Source organism: Osmerus eperlanus, chromosome 20, assembly GCF_963692335.1.
Source record: "Osmerus eperlanus chromosome 20, fOsmEpe2.1, whole genome shotgun sequence".
Taxonomy (NCBI): Eukaryota; Metazoa; Chordata; class Actinopteri; order Osmeriformes; family Osmeridae; genus Osmerus; species Osmerus eperlanus.
Genome location: NC_085037.1, coordinates 11,528,495 through 11,551,404, shown reverse-complemented (window position 1 = coordinate 11,551,404; position 22,910 = coordinate 11,528,495). Strand labels below are relative to the sequence as shown.

The 22,910-nt window shown below is 46.8% G+C and overlaps 2 protein-coding genes across 3 annotated transcripts; both read left to right on the top strand.

The window, feature by feature from the left end:
• The first annotated feature begins 536 nt into the window (after positions 1-536).
• mfsd2ab (MFSD2 lysolipid transporter A, lysophospholipid b) lies at positions 537-16,238 on the top strand. Its single transcript, XM_062486947.1, has 14 exons — positions 537-752; positions 3,250-3,375; positions 4,835-4,959; positions 10,157-10,280; positions 10,367-10,445; positions 10,589-10,779; positions 10,918-11,008; positions 11,184-11,302; positions 11,468-11,551; positions 12,952-13,035; positions 13,209-13,321; positions 13,479-13,622; positions 13,933-14,109; positions 14,246-16,238. The coding sequence occupies exons 1-14, from the start codon at positions 663-665 to the stop codon at positions 14,295-14,297; spliced, it is 1,599 nt and encodes a 532-aa protein (XP_062342931.1). The 5' UTR covers positions 537-662; the 3' UTR covers positions 14,298-16,238.
• Positions 16,239-16,547: 309 nt separating this feature from the next.
• On the top strand, positions 16,548-22,023 carry yars1 (tyrosyl-tRNA synthetase 1). 2 transcript variants are annotated; one of them, XM_062486457.1, is made up of 14 exons: positions 16,548-16,699; positions 17,465-17,543; positions 17,855-18,001; positions 18,200-18,375; positions 18,987-19,116; positions 19,202-19,282; positions 19,420-19,512; positions 19,612-19,747; positions 19,846-19,931; positions 20,046-20,181; positions 20,436-20,536; positions 20,678-20,871; positions 21,045-21,186; positions 21,421-22,023. In XM_062486457.1, the coding sequence occupies exons 2-14, from the start codon at positions 17,487-17,489 to the stop codon at positions 21,529-21,531; spliced, it is 1,590 nt and encodes a 529-aa protein (XP_062342441.1). In that variant the 5' UTR covers positions 16,548-16,699; positions 17,465-17,486; the 3' UTR covers positions 21,532-22,023. The 2 variants fall into 2 exon arrangements, with proteins under 2 accessions (XP_062342441.1, XP_062342442.1); XM_062486458.1 differs by having other exon boundaries at positions 16,620-16,704.
• The last annotated feature ends 887 nt before the right edge of the window (positions 22,024-22,910 follow it).

The window sequence follows — 22,910 nt, the reverse complement described above, 5'->3', positions numbered from 1 at the left end:
TGTGTGCTGTACATACTTTGCTACACAGCTCAACTGGAACATACGTTCATACCCACACACTGTAAGCCACTCAGCAAACACATTTCCCAGACCTATGGGCCTACCTAGAACCATTACAAGAGACATTGGCCCTTCTGTGTGCTTGACTGCAAGTGAAAAATGTCAGTGGAGACTGCAGCTAAAATGAAGATTTTTTAGCTTCATTGTTCATCGCAAATCTTTATGAGAAATACTGTGCAGCGACTTGTTGTTATATTTGTTATTATTGTATAGCATGATAATGATTTAGAGGACATATACTGCAACACGGTGACAACAATGATTGTGATTAAATACCTTATTTTTCTCTTTCACACACACAGACAGACAGACACAAACACTTCTAGCAGAAATGTTTGTATGCTATTCAATTTCAAAATAAACTATACTATAGGACACCGTGCTTTCCGTTGTTCTAGCCAAGCCCGCCCAAAAAGGGCGGGGTAAGCAATTGGTAGACGATGGTCCGTTAAAAAGGGGCGGGAGCATGTCCAAGTACATATTTGAATGGCAGTTCTCTCATCGTCAGTAGAGAAATTTATTGTGTGTTGCGCGGATCTCTTGTCGAAGATTATTATTTCAGTTTGAAAGCATTTTCTGAGACTATTTATTTGTTTACTGATATGGCCAAAGGCGAAGGTGCGGAGCACTATTCCAACGCGAGTCTGCTGAGCAAACCTGGCAGTCCAGATGGCATTAAACTAGCCGGCAAGGTACGCTCATTCATTCTTTATTCATTTTGTTGTCAATGAATTAAAATATTGTTGCATTTGATCCACCATGATATTACAGGGGGGGAAACGTGTGAAAGTAAATACTGAATAGAGAACGTGTCATCTAACCGGCGAGTTCACGTCTCGTGGGCGTGTGTAGGCTACTGGTGGTGGTAGTAGTAGTAGTTATATCGTAAAAGACCCACTGAAATGGGGTGGAGAATGCAAATGCATGGAACTGGAACGGCAACGTTAGCTGATGTACTATAGCTCTGAATCACTCTTCTCCAACTAAGGATTAGTTTCCAAAACAACAACAGCAACAAATGAGTATCGTTCTATGTTGTTGTAGAACATCGTTTATGTGCGACGTATCATCATCATTTCTTTTCAGTGATATAACGCTGTAACATTCATGGTTGGCTGTTACCCCGCCCTATCATTTCATCGTTTTTCACATTAACTTCATACATACGTTTTTTTTTACATGGATTTAAAATTCTCATTGAAATAGTATTTTTTATGGCATTTTGTTTTCTTTTTTTTCTTTGATGTACATTTCTTCTATTTTTTCCTCGGGATCTCTGGTTGGGGGATGCTTGTGTTGCCGGTAGAGCTACGTGTCATTCAGACGGCGTCACGAGCGCCATAGTGAGCTAAAAAGTGTAATCTATCAGTTGCCCTTCCAATTTTGATCGTCAATAACCAAATATAAAAACATTATACATTTTGTCTGGGGTCATAAATTCAGTAAGACTTAATCACTTAAACACATATTAGTTTCTTATATGTAAAAAGGCACGTGTGGCTTATTTATTTTTAGACTAGGCTATATGGGACGACAGCTTGAGTTGGTGTCCTATTCTTTAGGGGGCGACGTTTTGGAATGAGGGTGTTTGAAAGGTGAATATGATTGGAAAATCTTCCTGTCACTTGCACACTTTATTTATTGCTCACCCTGGATCAGCTGCCTGACAAGTCAAGCTTGACAGACACATTTTCTTGCCATTGACTTACGTTTTTTAGATACCAGTCTATGGAAGAAATGCTTTACATTAAGTCCTCGTCCAGACCTGTCTTCCACCCTTCCCTATGACCAGGGTTATACCACAGACCAGGGTTCACTATTGTCAAGGTCAATCTGTACATTGAATATGTCCTTCTCTACCAGGGTTATAAAGGGGACCGTGTTTCATGTCGAACAAACGTTCAGGGAACAGTGGGTCGTATCATTAGACCAAGTGACGGCGATGTGTCCTGTCATCACCTGATGTGATAATCATATATATCACCTGATGTGATAATCATATATATCACCTGATGTGATAATCATATATATCACCTGATGTGATAATCATATATATCACCTGATGTGATAATCATATAGGTGTTCTGCATCTCAGGCTCCATCAGTAGGTGACACGGCAGCATTGGACTCTGTCTGTGGCCTAGCGTCAACACTCAACGTAGCCTAGATCCGAACGCCATCGTTCCGTAGCGTTAGTTAGTACTTTATCCTTTATGCATCCACTTCTAGGATTAAACATGTACCCTAAGTGACAGTCTGATTTGTTGTTTGTCGGAAAACAGCATTTTGATTGGCCGTGGAGGGAAGGTGTGAGTGTTTGCCCCTGACCACCCATTGGCCGGTAAGCCGTATTGAGTTCTCAAACTGTCGGTTACAAGCCGTACCTGTGAGGGGAAACAACATCCGAGTGAGAACTTCCCCGGCCAACAGGTGTGTGTTTGTGTGTAACTGCTCTGTTAGAGGACAGGCAGTGATTGTTCTGTGGTAACTTGGGCCCTGGCATGGGCTTGCCTTGCTGGCAAAGATAATCAATGGCAAAGATAATCAGCTTAATCAATATTCATTATCAATAGCTTGTACTGCTGGTTTGAAGCCATTTCTGATTGTGGTTTTAACAGGACTGATCTGTTCTTTTCCATGAAACCCAGTCGTTTTTCTCAGTTTCTCTCTTTTCTCAACATTGCTTCACGTTAGTGTTGTTTGTAGAAGACTGAGGTGAGAACCTTGGTGTAAGTTTAGGTCAGCACAGGCTAGCAAATGTGAGATGTGGTTTCAGAGTAGTCATTTCAAGAACTGGGGTAAGCCTGCGGATGGCGTAAAATGCCTTCAGCTATTAGCTAGCCCGCAAAAAGGCCCCAGACTGAAAACGGATCAGCCCTTGCAAACCGAACCTCCAAAGTTCTCCCAGATGGGGTTTTTAACGATATCACATGTTCCTGGATAAGACAGAATTTTGACCCTTTCCCTGCCGTTCTGTGGGAGTCAGATGGCTGGAGTGGTTAGGGAATCGGGCTATTAATCAAAAGGTTGCCGGTTCGATTCCCAGCCGTGCAAAATGACGTTGTATCCTTGGGCAAGGCACTTCACCCTACTTTCCTCAGGGGGGAATGTCCCTGTACTTACTGTAAGTCGCTCTGGATAAGAGTGTCTGCTAAATGACTAAATGTAACTCTTCTCCCTCCTTCCCAGCATGAGACGAGGAACCGGTTGTCGGTGTGCAACAAGTTGTGCTACGCTGTCGGCGGAGCCCCCTACCAGATCACAGGATGCGCTCTCGGCTTCTTCCTCCAGATCTACCTTCTGGACGTGGCCCAGGTGAGTCATCGGCCTGGTCCCGTTTCAAACCCTCACAGCCTTCTGTGGGGAATCACCTGACCATCCACACTTGATTACTTTAAGACCTGATGGAACCTTGCACCTATCCCTAGAAGACCCCATAGCAGTGTGACCTGCACATCGGCATTTATTATGTATTGGCTGGTATGCATGGTTCTTGGGCTCGGGGCACTGAATGATCCCCCCTCCTCTCGCCACACACACAGGAACTGTGTGCTGAGTGACTCCATTGCTCGCCAAGAATGGAACCATTGTTCAGGAAAATGAAGAGGTTGAAACATTTATTTTCTTTTTTTTTTGTGTGTGTAATTAACTCTGTGGGGGCCACTCTGGGGGGGCCACTGTATCGCCAGAAAGCTAACTGAGGCTTATCCCAACCAGGGCAGAGGAGAGAGGAGGCCGAGGGTCTGGCTTTAATGGGTTTTGACGTTTATCTTGTAAGATGGTGCGCAAGTGGACAGCTTCCCAGGGCCGGCTTTGTTCTGTTGCTAAGAGTCATGCAGCCGGCACAGCGTCCAGCCGGCACAGCGTGGGGGCCACAGGCCAAGACCACGGTCGGACAGTTCAGACTCATTTGTCCGCTGTGGGATTTTGCTGTGTCACCTCTGCTAGAGTCAGATGGCTGAGCGGTGAGGGAGTCGGGATAGTAACCTGAAGGTTGCCAGTTCGATTCCCAGCCGTGACAAATGATGTTGTGTCCTTGGGCAAGGCACTTCACCTTACTTGCTTTGGGGGGAATGTCCCTGTACTTACTTTAAGTCGCTCTGGATAAGGGCGTCTGCTAAATGACTAAATGTAAATGTAAATGCTAGAGTCCTTAACCGTTATACAGACGTATAATCATGTGATCTTTTTAACAAAAATCGAATGGCTGTCTGTTTGCGTTGAAATATATGGGTTTACATATTATGTAGGCTGCCTACTCTAAGGGGCTAGGATTTATACAGTAATCTCTTTGTAGCTATCTGAACATCAGCCACAGTCTCGGTGATCTCAGTGTTGCAAAGTAATTCTCCGAAAGCAGGGGTTGTTCTCGTGGCTTAGTGCTTGTATGTGTGGTATTCTACGGGGACGGACAGATGACTGGACAAGGGCATCCCCAGAAATGATCAGGCCACGTGATTTCAACCAAACACTAGGTCATTGTTGACGGGGCCGACCAGGGCTGCGTTTCCCGAAAGCGTCGTAAGCCCAATCCACCGTACGACAAATCGTAGTTTTACGGGCCTTTCCCAAAGACACCGTAGCTAAAGTGTCTCTTTAAAATTCGTAGCTATTGAAAGCGCATAGATTAGCCTACTCCTTACGAGCGTATTTGGGAAACGCACGTAAGAAATATCGATGGTTTCGTTTTTTGGCTCGATCGTTGATACGATCCATCGTTATCTGGAAACGCAGCCCAGGTCTTAACACATCCGGTTCTGTTTCTCCTCTTCAGCTGGACCCCTTCTACGCCTCCATCATCCTGTTTGTGGGCCGGGCCTGGGACGCGGTGACTGACCCCACGGTGGGATTCCTGGTCTCCCGGAGCCCCTGGACTCGCTTCGGACGCATGCTACCCTGGTAGGTCCACTTCCTGTCAGCTAACAGTGGTTAGCTTAGCTCTCCACAAGTTTGGTCGCAAGCTAAAGCATGAAGGTTTCATTGAGCGACTCACAGCTTAAGTGGGGTGGAGTCAGTGACTCACAGCTTAAGTGGGGTGGAGTCTGGTGGTGTGATTGCTTGCATGTTGCTCGAAGCAGAGGGTTGGGTGCGTAGGGTTACTATAGTTCAACGTTCAAATGGAAGACTATAAAGTTTTTTTTATTGCTTCTGGATTAAAAACACACTTTTATTTTCCATTTTTGGACCAAAATAAGATTAAGAAGGATTGAAAAGTAGAGAAAGTCAGGTGATTAAGGTATTAAAAAAAAAAATGTTTTACCTGACATGCAGTTTCTTACAAGAACTGCTGGCATGTTCTTGGTAAATATAACTGATGGCTGCTAGGAGGCCCAGTCTTGCATGCCATGTACATTGGAAAAGTCCTTCATGTCGTTAATGTGGGCTTCTCGTAACCCCCTCCCCCCCGGGTCTGTGTTGAAGCAATCTTATTTTTTGACCTCTGACTGCGGAAACCACTCATTTACTATGGCCGGGTGGGGCAACACATGTGTTCATGTTTCCAAACACAGTCCCCAGATCGACAGTGACAGCCTCACACAGCCTCATTCTCCGTGTCCCTGGAAGAGTGTGAAGGACACAATCCCGATGCTGCAAAGGATTGCTTGTCACGGCCGATGACCCAGTCACCTAGCGCCCCTCACACACACCTCTCTCTCTCTCTCTCTCTCTCTCTCTCTCTCTCTCTCGCCAATCGAGCACTCAACTTAATCCTAATCATTCCGTTTTCTACGCATGTACAAATCAGACGCGTTTCAGTTCGCAGTTGACCCTGTCAGCCACGAGCCCATGCTAAGCAAGCTCCCCACGGGCCGAGCCTGACGGCCGGGCTGTGGGCCTCAATGGCCCCCTCTGTGAGGGAGGTACAGCACAGAGTGTTTTGGGAGTTGCGTAAGTGGCTGGTGTACCTTCCACAGAGGCTGTACTCAGAGACGGAGGGACTCGCGCCCTCTGCTCCTTGCCAGACCTGCTGGGGAAACCTGAGGTGGAGATTGACAGGAGGGAGAAGAAACTAGGGTGGGCGTGATGGGTGTACAAACCAGATGCTGACTAGGCTTGGGTCAGTCGAGGGAGGGTGAGAAGGCTGGAAAAGACACGTGTGTGTGTGCGTGTTTGTGTGTGTGTGTTTGCATATTAAAATATCTGTGGTTGAAGGTAGTGGTATCTAGAACAGAGTAGGAGGCGGGGGGGGTTTTGGCATTTGTCTGGTACAGTCCTCTGAGAAGGACCATGGAAGGGTGACAGGGTGAGGGAGGGTGACAGGGTGAGGGAGGGTGACAGGGGGAAGGAGGGTGACAGGGTGAGGGAGGGTGACAGGGTGAGGGAGGGTGACAGGGGGAGGGAGGGTGACAGGGGGAAGGAGGGTGACAGGGTGAGGGAGGGTGACAGGGTGAGGGAGGGTGACAGGGGGAAGGAGGGTGACAGGGGGAAGGAGGGTGACAGGGTGAGGGAGGGTGACAGGGTGAAGGAGGGTGACAGGGTGAGGGAGGGTGACAGGGGGAAGGAGGGTGACAGGGGGAAGGAGGGTGACAGGGGGAAGGAGGGTGACAGGGTGAGTCAGGGGGAAGGAGGGTGACAGGGTGAGGGGGGGCTGGGTATAAACCATGGCAGCACAAGGACCATGGTGGTTCTGGCATGATCAGTTCCTTTATTTGTTTCCCTGTGGACAATTACAGTGAGCGCGCACCTAAATGAGCTGAATTATTGATTCCACTCTCAGTGGATGTGCTTTTAATGTCATGTCCAAATGGAGAGACGTAATGGAGGAAATGCTTTGACCAGTGGGTGTTTTTTCCTTTTCCTGGTATTGTGTGGCCTGTTTCATCACACAAAGCACCTTACTGTATGAGATTTAACAACTAGCAAAACCTTCAATCAAGCACATTGTCTGAAAATTCCTCCAGGAAGTCTGGAGGTAGGATGGGAGCTTTTAAACAAGCATTGTGGTGCGTATTAATAATCTATTGGCAGAGTTTCTGTCAATAGTGCAGCTATGGTCGACTGTCGGAATTTAAAACACCAGCATCTTCTAATTGTGCTCTGCTTTCAGCCTATACCGTATCTAGATCCGAATGATCTGAATTATAGAATTTAGTGACGTAGATCAGACAAGTGTCAACTTGATATCTCAATTCAACTTGTGCAGGCAGAAAATAAAGGAAAAGGGGGCGGCCTGTTTCAGATTCCGGTCTAGCGTGTTATGGGGATGCCTAAGGGTGGGGGGAGGGGTGGAGCAGGAGAGAGGCCCCCATTGGTCCAGCCCAAAACACACCACCTGCTGCAGCCAATGGCAGAGCGGCTGCGTGACTGTATAGACATTTTTGAAGGCTGACTGAGGAATCCGGGAGGTTACTATAGTTCAAGAGATGTGTGGTGGTGAGAAAAGGCCTGACTGTTGCTTTGAGTAACTAGTAATACTAATGGTGTGTTTGTGTTGTAAATTTCACTCTAGTTGCTTTTTAAACCATGTAAAATTTTGATTTTTTTTTTAAAACTTTTGTTGGCTGTTCATTCTTTTTGCATGTATTGCTTTGGATATAAATCGTTATCTTTGCAGGATTCTCCAATCCTGGCCCTCGAGGGCCGCTGTCCTGCATGTTTTAGATGTTTCTCTGCTCCAGCACACCTGATTCAAATGAATGGGTTGTTATCAAGCTCTGTGGAAGCCAGGTAACGATCATTCATTTGAATCAGGTGTGCTGGAGCAGAGAAACATCTAAAACATGCAGGACAGCGGCCCTCGAGGGCCAGGATTGGAGAACCTGTCTTAAAGTTAATGTTCATTGAATTTGCAAAAGTCTACTCCGTCAGGTTTATCCCACCAGCCACATTCACTCAAAAAATAAACAGACTTAACTTGTCAATGGGGTTGTAAGACATTGTGACATGATGCATATTAGCGTCTGAAGAGGTGTATACAGGCTAGGCTTAAGACAGCACAAATATAGGCTGGGTTTGCATTGTTTTTGTGTATACAGACCCACAATGGGTGCATTGGAGGACAAAATGGCCACCATCATGTTATCTGCTTTACTCATTTCCTATTCAATCTTCTCTCTCTCTCTCTCTCTCTCTCTCTCTCTCTCTCTCTCTCTCAACCTGTCACGACATGCCCTGTTTCTTTTTTTTCCTTTTCAAGTAGGCTACCAGTTAGCATAGCTATTTTAGAGGACGCTGTAATACGATATTTCAGGCTGGGCCTTGTCAGTCACATGCTGCTGGTTTACAGTCTCAGTGTGGTGCTACAGGGTTGCCTAGCAGAGCTGGGATGGCTCAGGGCAGGCAGCAGGGTGGGAACCTATCACATCTGATTGCAGTCTGTATTTGGCGACGTGCAGTTCGGCACACACACACACACACACACACACGCAACCTTTGCGCCGTGTGCGTGTTCTCTTCTATGGAACCTGGGCGAGAGTGTGTGTTTGCCTGTTACATGAGACAAAAGGTTTAAAGTCTGATCATAAGTGGACGGGCTGAGGTGACCAGTGTTTGACCAACCCCATGTTCATATGGGCATGGCTGCAGCATTCCTGAAGCTTCGCTCGAAACGCTCATCAAAGCAGGCCAGGGTTCGTGGGAACATGCCATCGTGACACCTTCTGGCTCCGGATCACTCCCCCCCCTCCCCCAAAGTCACCTCATTCGCAGGAGGAAGCCAGCAGTCATCTCACGCTTCTCTCCCTTCCCCTCTCCTTTCTCTCCCTTTCTCTCTCTCTCCCCCTCTCTTTCTCTCCCTTCCCCTCTCTTTCTCTCTCTCTCTCCGCCCCTCTCTCTCTCTCTCCCCCGCTCTCTCTCTTTCCCTCCCCCCCTCTCTCTCTCCCTCCCTCTCTCCCTTCTTCTCTCCCTCCCTCCCATCTTCTCTCTCCCTCCCTCCCATCTTCTCCCTCCCCTCCTCTCTTTTTTCTCGTCTCCTCGATACCGTTAGATTAAAGCAGCTCTCTGTTGTAAGGGATCTGCAAGTTGTCTTTTTTTCTGCATTGTCAAAGTAACTGCGAATGAATGTGGCCAGGAAGTGGTTGACCTATTTGATCAAAAGTATAGTAACACATTACATCGTTCTGACGATCTGGGTGAGTCATGTATACAGCAGAGAGATGCTGGGATTGAGTCATTGTGCAAGTAAATTAGTATTTGTGGAGTGAGCTAATAGGAAGCCATGTGCAGTGGTCTTCAGAGGTACGGGTGATGTCGTTTTATGACATCATCATATCCTGATCTGGAGGGTTCTGCAAGATCACCTGATATTCTTTCCTGTTTCACCAATGACTGGCAGCATAGTGGCTGCTTCCTGTCTGGGAAAGAACACTCTTCCTCGTTTTGTGGGTGGCGTTTGGGGATGGTATCTGGACAGGAAGTGACCAAAGACATTCCCCAGTTTAGAAATTAGTGTAATTTAGTATATGCCACTCCTTTTTCCTGTGATGGTTGTGTTGCGTTTGGGTTTGAGGGGGGGGGGGGGTAGTTAAGGTGTGACTATGTCCTGGTGGAGAAAGCTTCAAGTGCTTCAGTCAAAAAGGAGTATCGGACTGTCTCATGCGTCATATAGACAGGAGCACTTTTGCATAACTCCTGACAGGCTTTCCTTTCACAGCTACTAAACCTGTATCATCATAATACTCTCCTTAGATGGAGGCGGAAAACTGCTCCTGTGAAGCAGCATTCCTTAGACTTGAGCAAGGAGAGAGAGAGACAATGACGAGGAGAGAGAGAGAGAGACAATGACAATGACGAGGAGAGAGAGAGAGGGAAACGATGACAAATGTTCCAATCCTGGTCCAGGACAGGCAGTTCCCTGCTGTTTGAGGCCGCTTTTGGCTCCCTGGAAGGAACATAATAATTGCTGTCCCTGTTTTGGCCCGGCTGCAGTTGTCGCCTGGCACAAAGTCGGCATTAGCCGGGTGACGGAGGGTGACGCGGCAGACAAAGGCACTTTAGTGAACTTCATTAATGAATCATCTCTTGCCAGGAGTGAAGCAAAACACGTTGTTGATGATGATGATGTTGTTGTTGTTGTTGTTGTTGTTCTGTGTAGTTACTCGCTTGAGTACCCTCATGTTTTCACAGACTGACCTGTCCCTCCCTCCCTCCCTCCCAGGATCCTGTTCTCCACCCCCCTGGCTGTCCTGTGCTACTTCCTCATCTGGTACGTGCCCCCGTTTGAAGATGGCAAGGTCATCTGGTACCTGGTCTTCTACTGCCTCTTCCAGACCATGCAGACAGTGAGTACCGCACACAGTGCAGATGCTGACCAACCAGCTGTGCATGAGGTCTGTTCTCACCCTGTTTCCTTGCTGTTCCCCTGCAGTGTTTCCACGTTCCCTACTCGGCCCTCACCATGTTCATCAGCGACGAACAGAAGGAGAGGGATTCCGCCACAGCATACCGTAAGCCCCGCTCCCATCCAAACCCACCCAACTTTATTAGGATGGCACGGTCGACACTGGGATGCAATGGATGTTTTTGCATGAAGGGGGGAAGGGCTGTTGTTTTTAGGTTTGATAGATTTTCCTGCTTTTCGTCCAATCAGGGATGACTGTGGAGGTTCTGGGCACTGTGATTGGTACAGCCATCCAGGGGCAGATCGTGGGCATGGCTAACGCGCCCTGCGTCCCCGTACTTGGTGATGTCACCCTAAACGGAAACGATTCCAACGCCACGTCCCTTCTGACGGGGTCAGAGGTCAACGTCACTCACCCCGTCATCTCTCTGGACCACACGGTAGGGCACACACGCACACTCACTCCTTTTCTCTTTCTCTCCCTCTCTTTGGGCCACACGTGCACACACACTCGTTTGCGGTCTTTTGAGATCCTGTATCGCTGACCCTGCTGCCTGTTCTGTCTTCTCCCGCTGTAGAAAACCGCCTACATGATCGCTTCTGGCATCATCTGTGGCATCTACGTCCTCTGCGCCATCGTGCTTGCTCTCGGGGTGAGAGAGAAGAAAGGTAAGATCTTTGTTTATCTGTCTGTCCTGCCTGAGCTGGGCAGACCTGGGGCTGAAACACGCTTCAGACCTGCCTACTCAGAGGGTTTAGAGATGGTAGGAAACAGCCGATGGCATATGGGACCTCCAGACAGTTTTTTACACCCTCTCTCTCTCTCTCTCTCTCTCTCCCCCAGACTCATGTCGTCCCAGGTCAGAGCCCATGTCCTTTTTCCAGGGCATCAGGCTGGTGATGGGCCACGGACCCTACGCCAAGCTGGTGATGGGCTTCCTGTTCACCTCCCTGGCCTTCATGGTGAGTGGAACACGGGTGCCCAAACCTCAGGGGTTTTCTCACGGTAACGCCGTTAACTACAACAATAAAGTAACCGTAGCGCAGCTATATACACTGCTGAGCTTTCAACTTGCTGTGTGTGTGTGAGTTTTTCCTCAATTTTTTTCTGTTTGCTTCTTTCTGCAGCTTCTGGAAGGGAATTTCGCCCTGTTCTGCTGCTACACCCTGGGCTTCAGAAACGACTTCCAGAACATTCTACTAGTCATTATGGTGAGGACACACACACAGTGCTATCCAATGTTTCTTATACAACCAGTTCTTTATGAGACACCTTTTCCCATAGAGATTTAAATAAGTATTTTTCACAAGTCCGATCTTGACCTACCATACCTCAGCTCACAAAAGACTGCTGGCTCCGTGAGAGGGCGTAAATCTCCCACTCTCAGGAGCTGGCCGCTCCCAGCGAGACCTCATGTCTCGTTCAGACTGATCGTTGCTGTTATCTGTGGACGGGCTCTCTGCCTCGCTAAAGGCCAGCCCGTTCCCATGGTCACCCCCTTCCTTCTCTGTCCGTCACCAGTAATACATGTCCTAGAGAAATGGCTCTCCTTCTCTCCTCCTCATGCTCCCTTTAAGACTACATTCAGACAGTGGAGGGGTCTTTAATGTCAGGAAGAAGTCATGTGTCATTATGCTAATACTTAAAATCCAGCCAGGAATTTCGGTTGGTCTTCATCATGAGTCGGGGTTGGTGGTGAAATCTTCACTGTACAGTATAGAACTGGCAAATCCTGGTTTCTCCAAGCGAGTGAGGAAAGATTACGCTCAAATCCTTTACTTTACGCAAGGGATTACAGCCAACAAGCTTGTGGAATTACATTAATGGTTTCACTGACTTAAATTAACTTTGCTTGAAGCCAAGTCAGACAAACTCGGATTAGGGTTCGAGGTCGTAGAATCACTGTAGAATCGTCTCAGTGGAACTTTAACAAGCCCTAGTTTGAACCATCCAGACTTGCCTCAACCAACAGAGGCAAGTCTCCAGTCTGACCCCAGCTCTGTGTGTCCAGGTCAGGTGTGACTGCCAGGGGTGGGGTCAGAGTAACAGGAGCCTTTGTTATCATCGCTACAGTGGATTAAACAACGGGGGGACGGATAGGGCGTCCAGAACCTGGACAAACGAAACAGTATCCGAGAACAGCGGGTAGTCCATCGAATGGCAACAAATAAAAAGAACCTTGCCTGTTCTCTCAGAGACTTGTTGTGTTTTGTATGTTGGGGAGGAACGTTGTTTTTCCTGGCTGGAGTTTCAAGGGGAAAGTGTGTGTGTGTGGGGGGGGGGGGGGGGGGGGGGGGGCTGGATTGTAGCAAGGTGGGTGTTTGTGGGAGTTTGTCTGTGTAGCATTGATGTGCTATCCGGACTTGACCTGTTGTCTTTGGGTGAGTTTTCATCGACAGCTTTGTGGTTCAGAGGAAACTGTTAGGGGTTATTGTGTGCGCTGCAGCTGCAAGGAAGCAAGGCTTTTGTGTTTTGCATGCAGACACACTTTGATTGAACAAGATTTTCTCCCTGCATCCATGAATCCTGAACAAACTTCCAGAACGGATGTTTTTGGCTACACTTCTGGATAGACTTTACATAATTAACTCATGTATTTTGTCTCCTTCAGCTTGCAGCCACCCTGGCTATTCCCTTCTGGCAGTGGTTCCTGACCAAGTTTGGAAAGAAGACAGCAGTGTATTTTGGAACCTCGGTGAGATTTTGCCGACAGATTGATGCAGACAGTTATGGTATCAGATATAGCGCCACCCTCTGGCTGCTCTCTGAATCACAGAAGTTGTGTGTTTCGTGTGATGGTTTTGAAGTCGTGTGTGTGTGTGTGTGTGTGTGATGGTTTGGGCTAATGTGTGTGTTTCCCTCCGGCAGTCGGTGGTTCCCTTCATGATCCTGGTGGTGTGTGTGAAGAGTAATCTGGTTGTCAGCTATGTTGTGTCCTTTGCTGCCGGAGTGGGAGTTGCAGCTGCCTTTCTGCTGCCCTGGTGAGTCTCTCACACACATACACACACACACACACACACACTGTCGATATCAGACGACAACAACTCTTATCCACGGGCACCTCTCACCCTCAATCTCCTGCTCTTTCAATTGGTCTTTTGGTATCTTATCTCTGTATCTGTGTGTGTGTGTGTTTAGGTCCATGCTCCCGGATGTGGTGGATGATTTCCAAGTGCAGAACCCCGACTCCCACGGCCATGAGGCCATCTTCTACTCCTTTTACGTTTTCTTCACCAAGTTTGCATCCGGCATGTCTCTGGGCGTCTCCACGCTCAGTCTAGAGTAAGTGTTCAGAACGCACTCACTCACTCCCGTGAGTCTTGCTGCACAATATAATCTCATCAGATATCAAAGCCAAATCCCATTTCAAAGGGTTAGATTATGGCACCTTGTTATCTGATCCAGTTATCCATTATGTGTGTGTGTGTGTGTGTATCACATGAGATTTTATGATGGGTGTACATTTTGACTTTGCCCTGGTTTAAATTGATTGGAGAAATCATTCATCATTATTAAGCATCCTGTTCATTGGACCAATAGAGGATAGTTTAAGTAGATGATTGATTTAGATTTATTCTGCTCCCTCCTTTAGTTTTGCAGGCTACATCACTCGAGGCTGCACCCAACCAGCAGCGGTAGATTTAACCCTGAAGCTGCTGGTCTCCGCGGCACCCATAGCGCTCATCATGGTTGGCCTGGTCATCTTTTACTTTTATCCAATCGACGAGGAGAGGAGGCAGGGCAATCGCAAGTTGCTGCAGGAGCAACGGTAAGAGCTAATGAACCGAGGTTTGAAGCGACAACGAGCTTGTTTGAGTAAGAAGTGGCATGTGTCGAGTGGCCTACGCTGTCAGTCTGACCTGTGTGTGTGTGTGTGTGCTCTCTCTCTCTTTCTCCTCTCTCAGGGACAACTCGGACTCTGAAACAGACTCCACTGAGCTGGCGAACCTGGCTTAGGTCGCGCAAAGCTCTGGGACCAATCGGGGGGCTGGATGGCTGCTTATGCCAGGGGTGGGACCAACAAAGACTGAACCTAACGGGAACCCTGGCGTCCAATCACGAGGCTGCTGCCGCTCCTTCTCCTCAGACCCCCGTCTCTGACGACGGCGAGGGTCATCGTCGACGTTCTCGAACGCCACGGCAACGACCAAGAACACACCAAGACCTTCCTTGGCTGAAGTTTTGCCTTTAAGTGCGATGGACCAGTTTACCCCATTGTGTTGTTGTTATTGTGTTTTGGGTTAAATCTCTAGTGAATCCTACTATTCTATATAGTGTGCTACTTTTTAGACAAAGTAGGGCATTGTGTTAGGAGGGAAAGTGGGTCATTTGAGATGAAGACTCTGGTCTTTATTGAAGTTGCACAAAAAAAACCCTAGAAATGTGATTGGTGCAGTAGTACCTGTTGGGTTATTGCCAACTTTGGGTGCTTCATACTGAAATAGAACTGTTAGATATGCTGCAATAGACAGACTTGAATGGCCTTTAATCTAGTATACTGCACTTGGTCTCCACTCTAACCCACCGCGGTGTGTGTGTGTGTGTGTCTGTCATCAGAAACTTGAATGACCCTTAAAGGGTATCACACCTGTGTTTCTTTACTTTTCTGGAGGGTTTCAAAACCACAACAGCTGAACAGTAGCATAGACGCTTAGATGTTTTGTCAACTTGAATATTTCTACCAACTTTATGCTGACAATTGATTTCTGTCTGAACTTTATGTTCATTGCCTCAATCGCATCCACTGGTCAAACGTCTTTTGTTTTAACGTTGTAGAGGCTTCCATGTTCTCACGAAATGTAATCGTATTTCATTAATTGGTCCAAGACCTTATGCTTAGTTCCCCTGCGAACCTCCATGAACCACTAAAAATACATGCTAGCTAACAAGCTGTCATAGCCACAAGTGTCCACAGAAAGTGTCTTCCTTACAATTCAGTCTTTGACTCTACCTTGGGTATAATGACACCTTTCTAGTGACATGCATGGATTCTTATTTACATATTTATTCGTTTTAATGGTAGTGGGTGTACGGTTGCTGAATCGTCATGCTTGGTTATTTATCTCATTAAGGATTTAACACTGTTGATGTTCAATGAATGAAGTATGTTTTTTTTTTTTCAAAAGACTAATGTCAGTAAACGAGTGTATCGACAAATGGTTTGAATCAAAGTCAGTTTTGAAGCGGTTTGTGTGTAAGTCCTGAATTTTGTTGCATGTCTTTGCTTGTAGGTATTATATCACCCCAACACTGTTCAGAAAAGGGAAAGCACAAAACGATCCAAAAAGTATTTTGAGGATGGTGACAAACCGCAATGGGTTGAAAAGTGTATTGAAAAGTGATGTGAAGAAAATTGAAACATTTGATTATACCTGGATATCTATTATAGTGCCACAGAAAGTCTATGTGCATTTTATATCTGATCCAGATATGGAATATATTCATACAGTGCCATATGTAACACATGCCGTTATCTCCTAAATGTGTTGACAAGGTGTCCAAGTTGTAGGGGGACATGTATTGTGTTTGAACAGATAGTTTCTATTTTCATTAAACCATGTCATGTTACTGTCCCGAGAAAGTAATTTGAGACGACAAGATCGATGCCAAGTTTCTAAAAGAAAAAAAAGGTATAGGCTACACATGATAATCTAATGGTGACGTGTCATTTTTATCTTGTCGTTATAAATGTGTTTGAGACGTGTTCTCTTCTGACTCACTCTAGCCTTGTAAACTATTGTGCATATGTATATATTGTATGTAAACTTGTAAATATCTTTATTTGTGAAGCAGGTGATGTTATGTACTTATGTACGTCGATGTAGGCTAGTTATTTAAACAAGATGTTGAGGATTAAAGTGTTTGAATTTTGTTAATAAATACTAATTCATATTGTAATGTGGCTTTTCAGAGTTTTTCGTTTTTATCACACTTCGACAAACATTTCCCACATTACTATGACATAAAATAACGTGAAGAGGAGTAGGATCAAAACCACGGAGACAATATTTTGATTAATCAACCATGAAAATAAAATGTGTGAGGGGGATGTCATTGATTTTAAACAGCATGGAACTGCTCTTGCGTGAAGTTATAACGCATCGTAAGCGTAGGTTCGGAACTTATAATGGCTACTGCCAGACCTAGTATGTGCCAGAGTGGTGTAAGTTCGCCATCAAGCGGTCAACGATGGCAGTTGAACCGAGTTCAACCAATCCTAAACTCGATTGCTTTTCCCTCACGACTCGATGGTAAGGTGTACGAGTAGATCACAGCACGAGCAAAATCAGCGCTGATGCAACACATTGACAGGTCCATCCGGCTTCTTTCATTTATCAGTTAAAACCAGTTTCCGCAAGGTAAGGTAAGAAGCCATTCGTGTACTACTGTACCTATAAACAAAATCATTACATGAAGTGTTTAACCAGCAGAACCGTAGGAGTACATTACAGCAAGACCGAATGTGACACATGGTTAGTTAGGCACTACTCGCTAGCAATTGCTGTTGGGATGGTTCATTTAATAAACCTCGATGTGCTAGCTGTGACCCATATGGCAACTAGCTAGCAAGTTAAACCCATTCACGGCACTATGTATATAACTTTTGGGCTGAAGTTGAATAGTCTTATTTGCCCACCCTGCTCTTAATTTTCTTACACAACTGAGTTGTTAGTCATGTACCGTTATCTAAATGGCGAGCTGATTTAGCTTGCCTGACAAACGTTACACGATTGCTGTCACACCGACCAAGTATTATTCGGTTAGGTAGCTCGTTGCTAAGTTATCTGAAGTTGGTTCTGATCTTTTGTATTTTGCAAGTCAGCTAACGTGGGCTAGTTGACGGATAGCAGCGCTCCTTCCTTTTGGTGGGTGTATTTACATTTAGTCATTTAGCAGACGCTCTTATCCAGAGCGACTTACAGTAAGTACAGGGACATTCCCCCGAGGCAAGTAGGGTGAAGTGCCTTGCCCAAGGCACAATGTCAGTTGGCATGACCGGGAATCGAACTGGCAACCTTCGGATTACTAGCCCGATTCCCTCACCGCTCAGCCACCTGACTCCCCACGGGTGTATATATTGCACGTCTTAATACAAGTTGTCCATCTATTCCTTCTGTCTCCAGGCTACACATTTGGGAGACCACCATGGGAGACCAGCTCAGCCCAGATGACAAGTTTCACCTTATCACCAGGAACCTGCAGGTGGGTCACAGCAACACACATACACACACACACAAACACAAGGCCTACATTGGTTATTGTACATTACATTTACATGACATTAAGTCATTTAGCAAACACTCTTATCCAGAGCGACTTACAGTAAAGTACAGGGGTATTCCCCCCGAGGCAAGTAGGGTGAAGTGCCTTGCCCAAGGACACAACGTCAATTGGCATGGCCGGGAATCACACCGGCAACCTTCTGATTGGTAGCCCGATTCCCTAACCGCTCAGCCATCTGACCCCCATTGTACTGTTGTCCTAATACGTGTGGGTGTCTGTGATATGTGCAGGAGGTTCTTGGTGAGGATAAGCTTAAGCAGGTTCTTCAGGAGAGAGAGCTGAAGGTGTACTGGGGAACAGCCACAACAGGGAAACCCCATGTAGCCTACTTCGTACCCATGTCCAAGATTGCGGACTTCCTCAAGGCTGGCTGTGAGGTGAGGAGATCATTCTGTCTGTGGGCATACAGAGACAAGGCTTGTGTCCGTCTCCACTTGTGTGTGTGTGTTGGTGTGTGTCTGTGTGTGTATGTGACATGCGTGTGTCTGAATATTTGTGTGTGTTTCCCTACCCATAAGGGCATCCCTCACCCCTCTCCTCCCTCACCCCTCTCCTCCCTCCTCCGTTTCCCTCAGGTGACCATCCTGTTTGCAGACCTGCACGCGTACCTGGACAACATGAAGGCTCCCTGGGAGCTGCTGGAGCTCCGGGTGCGCTACTACGAGCAGGTGATCAAGGCCATGCTGGAGAGCATCGGGGTGCCGCTGGACAAGCTCAAGTTTGTCAAGGGGACAGACTTCCAGCTCAGCAGGTCAGCCTCGCACACACACGCACAGTACACACTAGTCTGAGTGGTGTGCTCTCCCAGTAGAGGTGTATTCACAGAGGTGTGCTGTTAAGACCGTTACTGTAAGTCCTGTGTTGAGAAGACGGGTAGTCACGGTAACATTTGCTGAACTTGCTTCCAGTGTCAGTGGTATGAAGTATAAAGGCTTAATTACTGTGATTCAATTGTTATGTGTATAAAAAATATATATTTTTTGCAGCTTTGCTATATTTGTCTTTGTCTGCTTCTACTTGCTGCCCAAACAATTCACCCACTCAAAACAGATACAACAGCACAGATAACAAAGCAAAAAGTTCAGATTGAAACAAATCTGTCTGCTTCATTGATTTTCCTTATACTTTCGTATATCAATACATACTTCGCAACTTTTAAATCATGTCGATAATACAATAGATTACTTTCAATATATTTATTTGAGCAATTCTGTAAACCATACTTATCTGCTTGCAATGAAGTAGTGTTCTTGTGTGCAACTATTGCTGATCTCTCTCTCTCTCTCTCTCTCTCTCTCTCTCTCTCTCTCTCTCTCTCTCTCTCTCTCTCTCTCTCTCTCTCTCTCTCTCTCTCTCTCTCAGGGAGTACACTCTGGATGTGTACCGCTTGTCGTCCATGGTGACGGAGCACGACGCTAAGAAGGCAGGTGCGGAGGTGGTGAAGCAGGTGGAGCACCCCCTGCTGAGCGGCCTGCTCTACCCCGGCCTGCAGGTACGACCACGCTCAGGACCTGGGCCTTAGATCTGATGCATGAAGTGAGCGCCTGGATGACTCTGTTGGTGTCTGTGTCTCCCAGGCCCTGGATGAGGAGTATCTGAAGGTGGATGCCCAGTTTGGGGGAGTGGACCAGCGGAAGATCTTCACCCTGGCTGAGAAGGTACCTTCAACCCGCCTATTCCTGATCCATCCCACTTTGTGCTGTCATTCAGAAGGGGTTGTGGGTGAAGTGTTTTATCATTTGAAAGGCGTTTTAATCGTTTATCTGTGCGACTCTCTATCTCTGTCTCTCTGCAGTACCTGCCCTCCCTGGGGTTTGCCAAGCGTGCTCATCTGATGAACCCCATGGTGCCAGGCCTGACAGGCAGCAAAATGAGCTCCTCTGAAGAGGTGAGGAACCCTCCATCCATCCATCCATCCAAACATCCATCCATCCAGTTTTTCTTGTGCCGAGTGATACCACTTACAAACGATTTCCTGTTCCTGCAGGAGTCTAAGATTGACCTGTTGGACAGGAAGGAAGACGTGAAGAAGAAGCTGAAGAAGGCCTTCTGTGAGCCCGGGAACATCCAAAACAACGGAGTCCTTTCCTTCGTTAAACACGTCCTCTTCCCCCTGCACGGAGGTGAGCTTTCACCCCCCTCTTCCTCTCCTCCGCCTCACCTCTCCCCCCCAAAGAACCATCTTGTGACGTCAACTAATGTCATTGTGTTTTTATTTTAGAGTTCACCATTAAAAGAGATCCCAAGTTTGGAGGAGATCAAGTCTTCACAGTATTTGAGGAAGTGGAGAAGGACTTTGCAGCGGAGGTACAGTGTAGAAATCCTTTATTTTGTAAACTTTTTTTCCTGCATTTTTGGCCTAAATGCTTCACTGTCCCACAATGCCTTGTCGTGACCCCACGCTCACCTCTGACCTGTCAGCTGATCCACCCTGGTGACCTGAAGGCCTCGGTGGAAGTGGCCCTCAACAAGCTGCTGGACCCCATCAGGAAGAAGTTTGAGTCTCCTGAGCTCCGTAAACTCACCAACACGGCCTACCCAGACCCCTCCAAAACCAGTGAGTATCAGACTCTGTCTCACCCCTCTCTCACCCCTCTCTCGCCCCCCTCTCACCCCTCTCTCACCCCTCTCTCACCCCTCTCTCACCCCTCTCTCACCCCTCTCTCACCCCTCTCACCCCTCTCTCACCTCTATCTAACCCCTATCTCACCCCTATCTCACCCCTCTCACACACTCCCCTCTACCACACTGCTATATCCCCCTCACCCTGAACTCCCGTGTGTGTGTGTGTGTGTGTGTGTGTCTCTCCAGAGGCCGCAGGCAAGGGGAACCCCAAGGCAGGGGGGGAGGATGATGACCTAGTCCCCTCTAGACTAGACATCCGGGTGGGGAAGATCATCAGCGTGGAGAAGGTAGGATGGTGGATCATCTGCATGTACCTCAAAAAAGATTTAAGGCAGTAGACAGATACTCATCATTGTGGTCCCTGTCACTCCTGGTCATGAGATTTCACTGGTAGTTCCTGACCCGACCGGCTTGCTTTCACGTCTCAGCACCCAGACGCTGACTCGCTGTACCTGGAGAAGATCGACGTGGGGGAGGCGGAGCCCAGGACGGTGGTGAGCGGGCTGGTGGCCTACGTTTCCCAGGAGGCACTGCAGGACCGGCTGGTGTTGCTGCTGTGCAACCTAAAACCACAGAAGATGAGAGGGGTGGAGTCTCAAGCCATGCTGCTCTGTGCCTCCATGTGAGTCGGCTTTCTCTCTCAAACAAACACACACACTCGCGCACACACACACACTCTCACACGTTCACACACTCGCTCACACACGTACATACACTGTCTCAGCAAAGTCGAATCCCTGTGCATTGTATCCTGATTCGCTGGTGGCTCTCGCTGTTTTGATTGGCTGTGCTCAGTGAGGGAGAACCCAGGAAGGTGGAGCCTCTTGACCCCCCGGAGGGGTCGTCGCCAGGGGAACAGGTCTTCGTGGAAGGGTACGAGGCAGGCAAGCCAGGCGACAAACTGAACCCGAAAAAGAAAGTGTGGGAGAAACTCCAGGTATGACAACTTCCTAATTCCTGTCAGTTATTTTACTATACTTCTACACGTATTTTATATGTATGTATATGGAACACTAGTATTTTATTTTTATATGCCATTTTATAAATTTCGACCACACCCTCCACCCATATGTCTTTCATGTGTTGTGTATTTATATGTATTAAACGAATAAAGAACAAACAGCTTATATATGTGACACGACGGGTGAACTTGTGTGTTTGTCCTTTGCAGGTTGACCTGAAGGTGTCCGGGGAGTGTGTGGCCCAGTGGCAAGACAAGAACCTGATGACAAAACTAGGACAGATCACCTGCAAAACACTGAAGGGGGGAAACATCAGCTAATCACACATTCTCTCTCTCTCGTGCTCTCAAATACGCTCTCTCCATACCCACACACTGTCCTACTTTGCTGCTCCAAGTTACAACCCCACAAACTTGTCACCATGGGAACAGCACTTGACAGTCTGCATTCTCTAATGTGTTTTCATGTGGAGTGGAATGAAGCTCTGTCGGTTGTTTCCTGTGTAAATGTCAAGGTTGTTCTTGATATATCAGGAAACTGAGGAAGGTTGATGTTGCATATGCAAATTCTTGAGGATCTGGAACATTTTGTGATTGAGTAGGATGTTGTCTTGTGTTATTTAACAAGTGATCAAGTTAACGGTTGTATCTAGCATCAGGTGCACTGTAAAGGAAATCAGACTACAATGCCATCAAATCTTTCCATTTGGTTCTTACCTTCTTAAACAAACAATTAGCCTCACTGTCAGCGTGTCAACTGTCACACAATATTGAGTCATCTGTACATGAATAAACGCTGGTTAAACTCTGGGATTGTGCACTCTCACGAGTGTGTCTGATGCTGAAAGCTGATCATGCTGTGATCATGGTTGATGATGTCATTGTCTCAAAGAAAAGATGAGCAGAGATGGCAAAAATTCTATGATGGAATCTTATGAGATAGGGTGCCTACTCTAACCTGTTACTCCTCTAAAATGTTTTATAACATAGAGGAAATGCAGAAATGCACAACAGCAGGTACATATAGAAAATACCCCCAAAATAATGTTTTATATTTTTAAATGTATTATGTTTTACCATCGCTTTGGCGGCCCCATGGTGCCCTATGCGCAGCATATAGCCCATACCCACTTTTTGCGCCACTGCTTGGGGGGGGGGGGTGTTGTATCAAAGACAAATACTACACCCTATTTTGGTTTATTGCTTCACCACTGGAACTGGTTTAATTTCTGGATAATTTATCACCATAATTGCCCCCTCAAGATATCTGCCAGCCCGCCCTTCCAGAGCTGGCAAGAACCGGGCCTGTATAAGCCTATAGGCCTATGTTGCCTGTGTGTGTTATATCTTTTTTCTTATTTTTATTTACAAGAATGCTGCTTGATGTTGGTGGCAAGTAATAATTTACGTTTGTTATTTGAAGGTGTTTGAGGTGAAAATTCCTCCCCTCCAAAAAAGTATTTAAAAAAAGTATACATTTGGAAGCTTCGAGATTGTGAATCTCCGTAAAATCCGAGTCTGGATGATGACGTATAATCGATAAAGAGTTGATGACGTTCTGCGTGTGATAGAGCCGCGTTTTCTGTTGATAGAAATGAACGGGAGGAATTTGCGTATAAACTGCACGTAAAACAGGGATTTGACGAATATATGGCACGTAAAATAAAAGTGTAAACCCGTGTCATAGATACGCAGAAGTA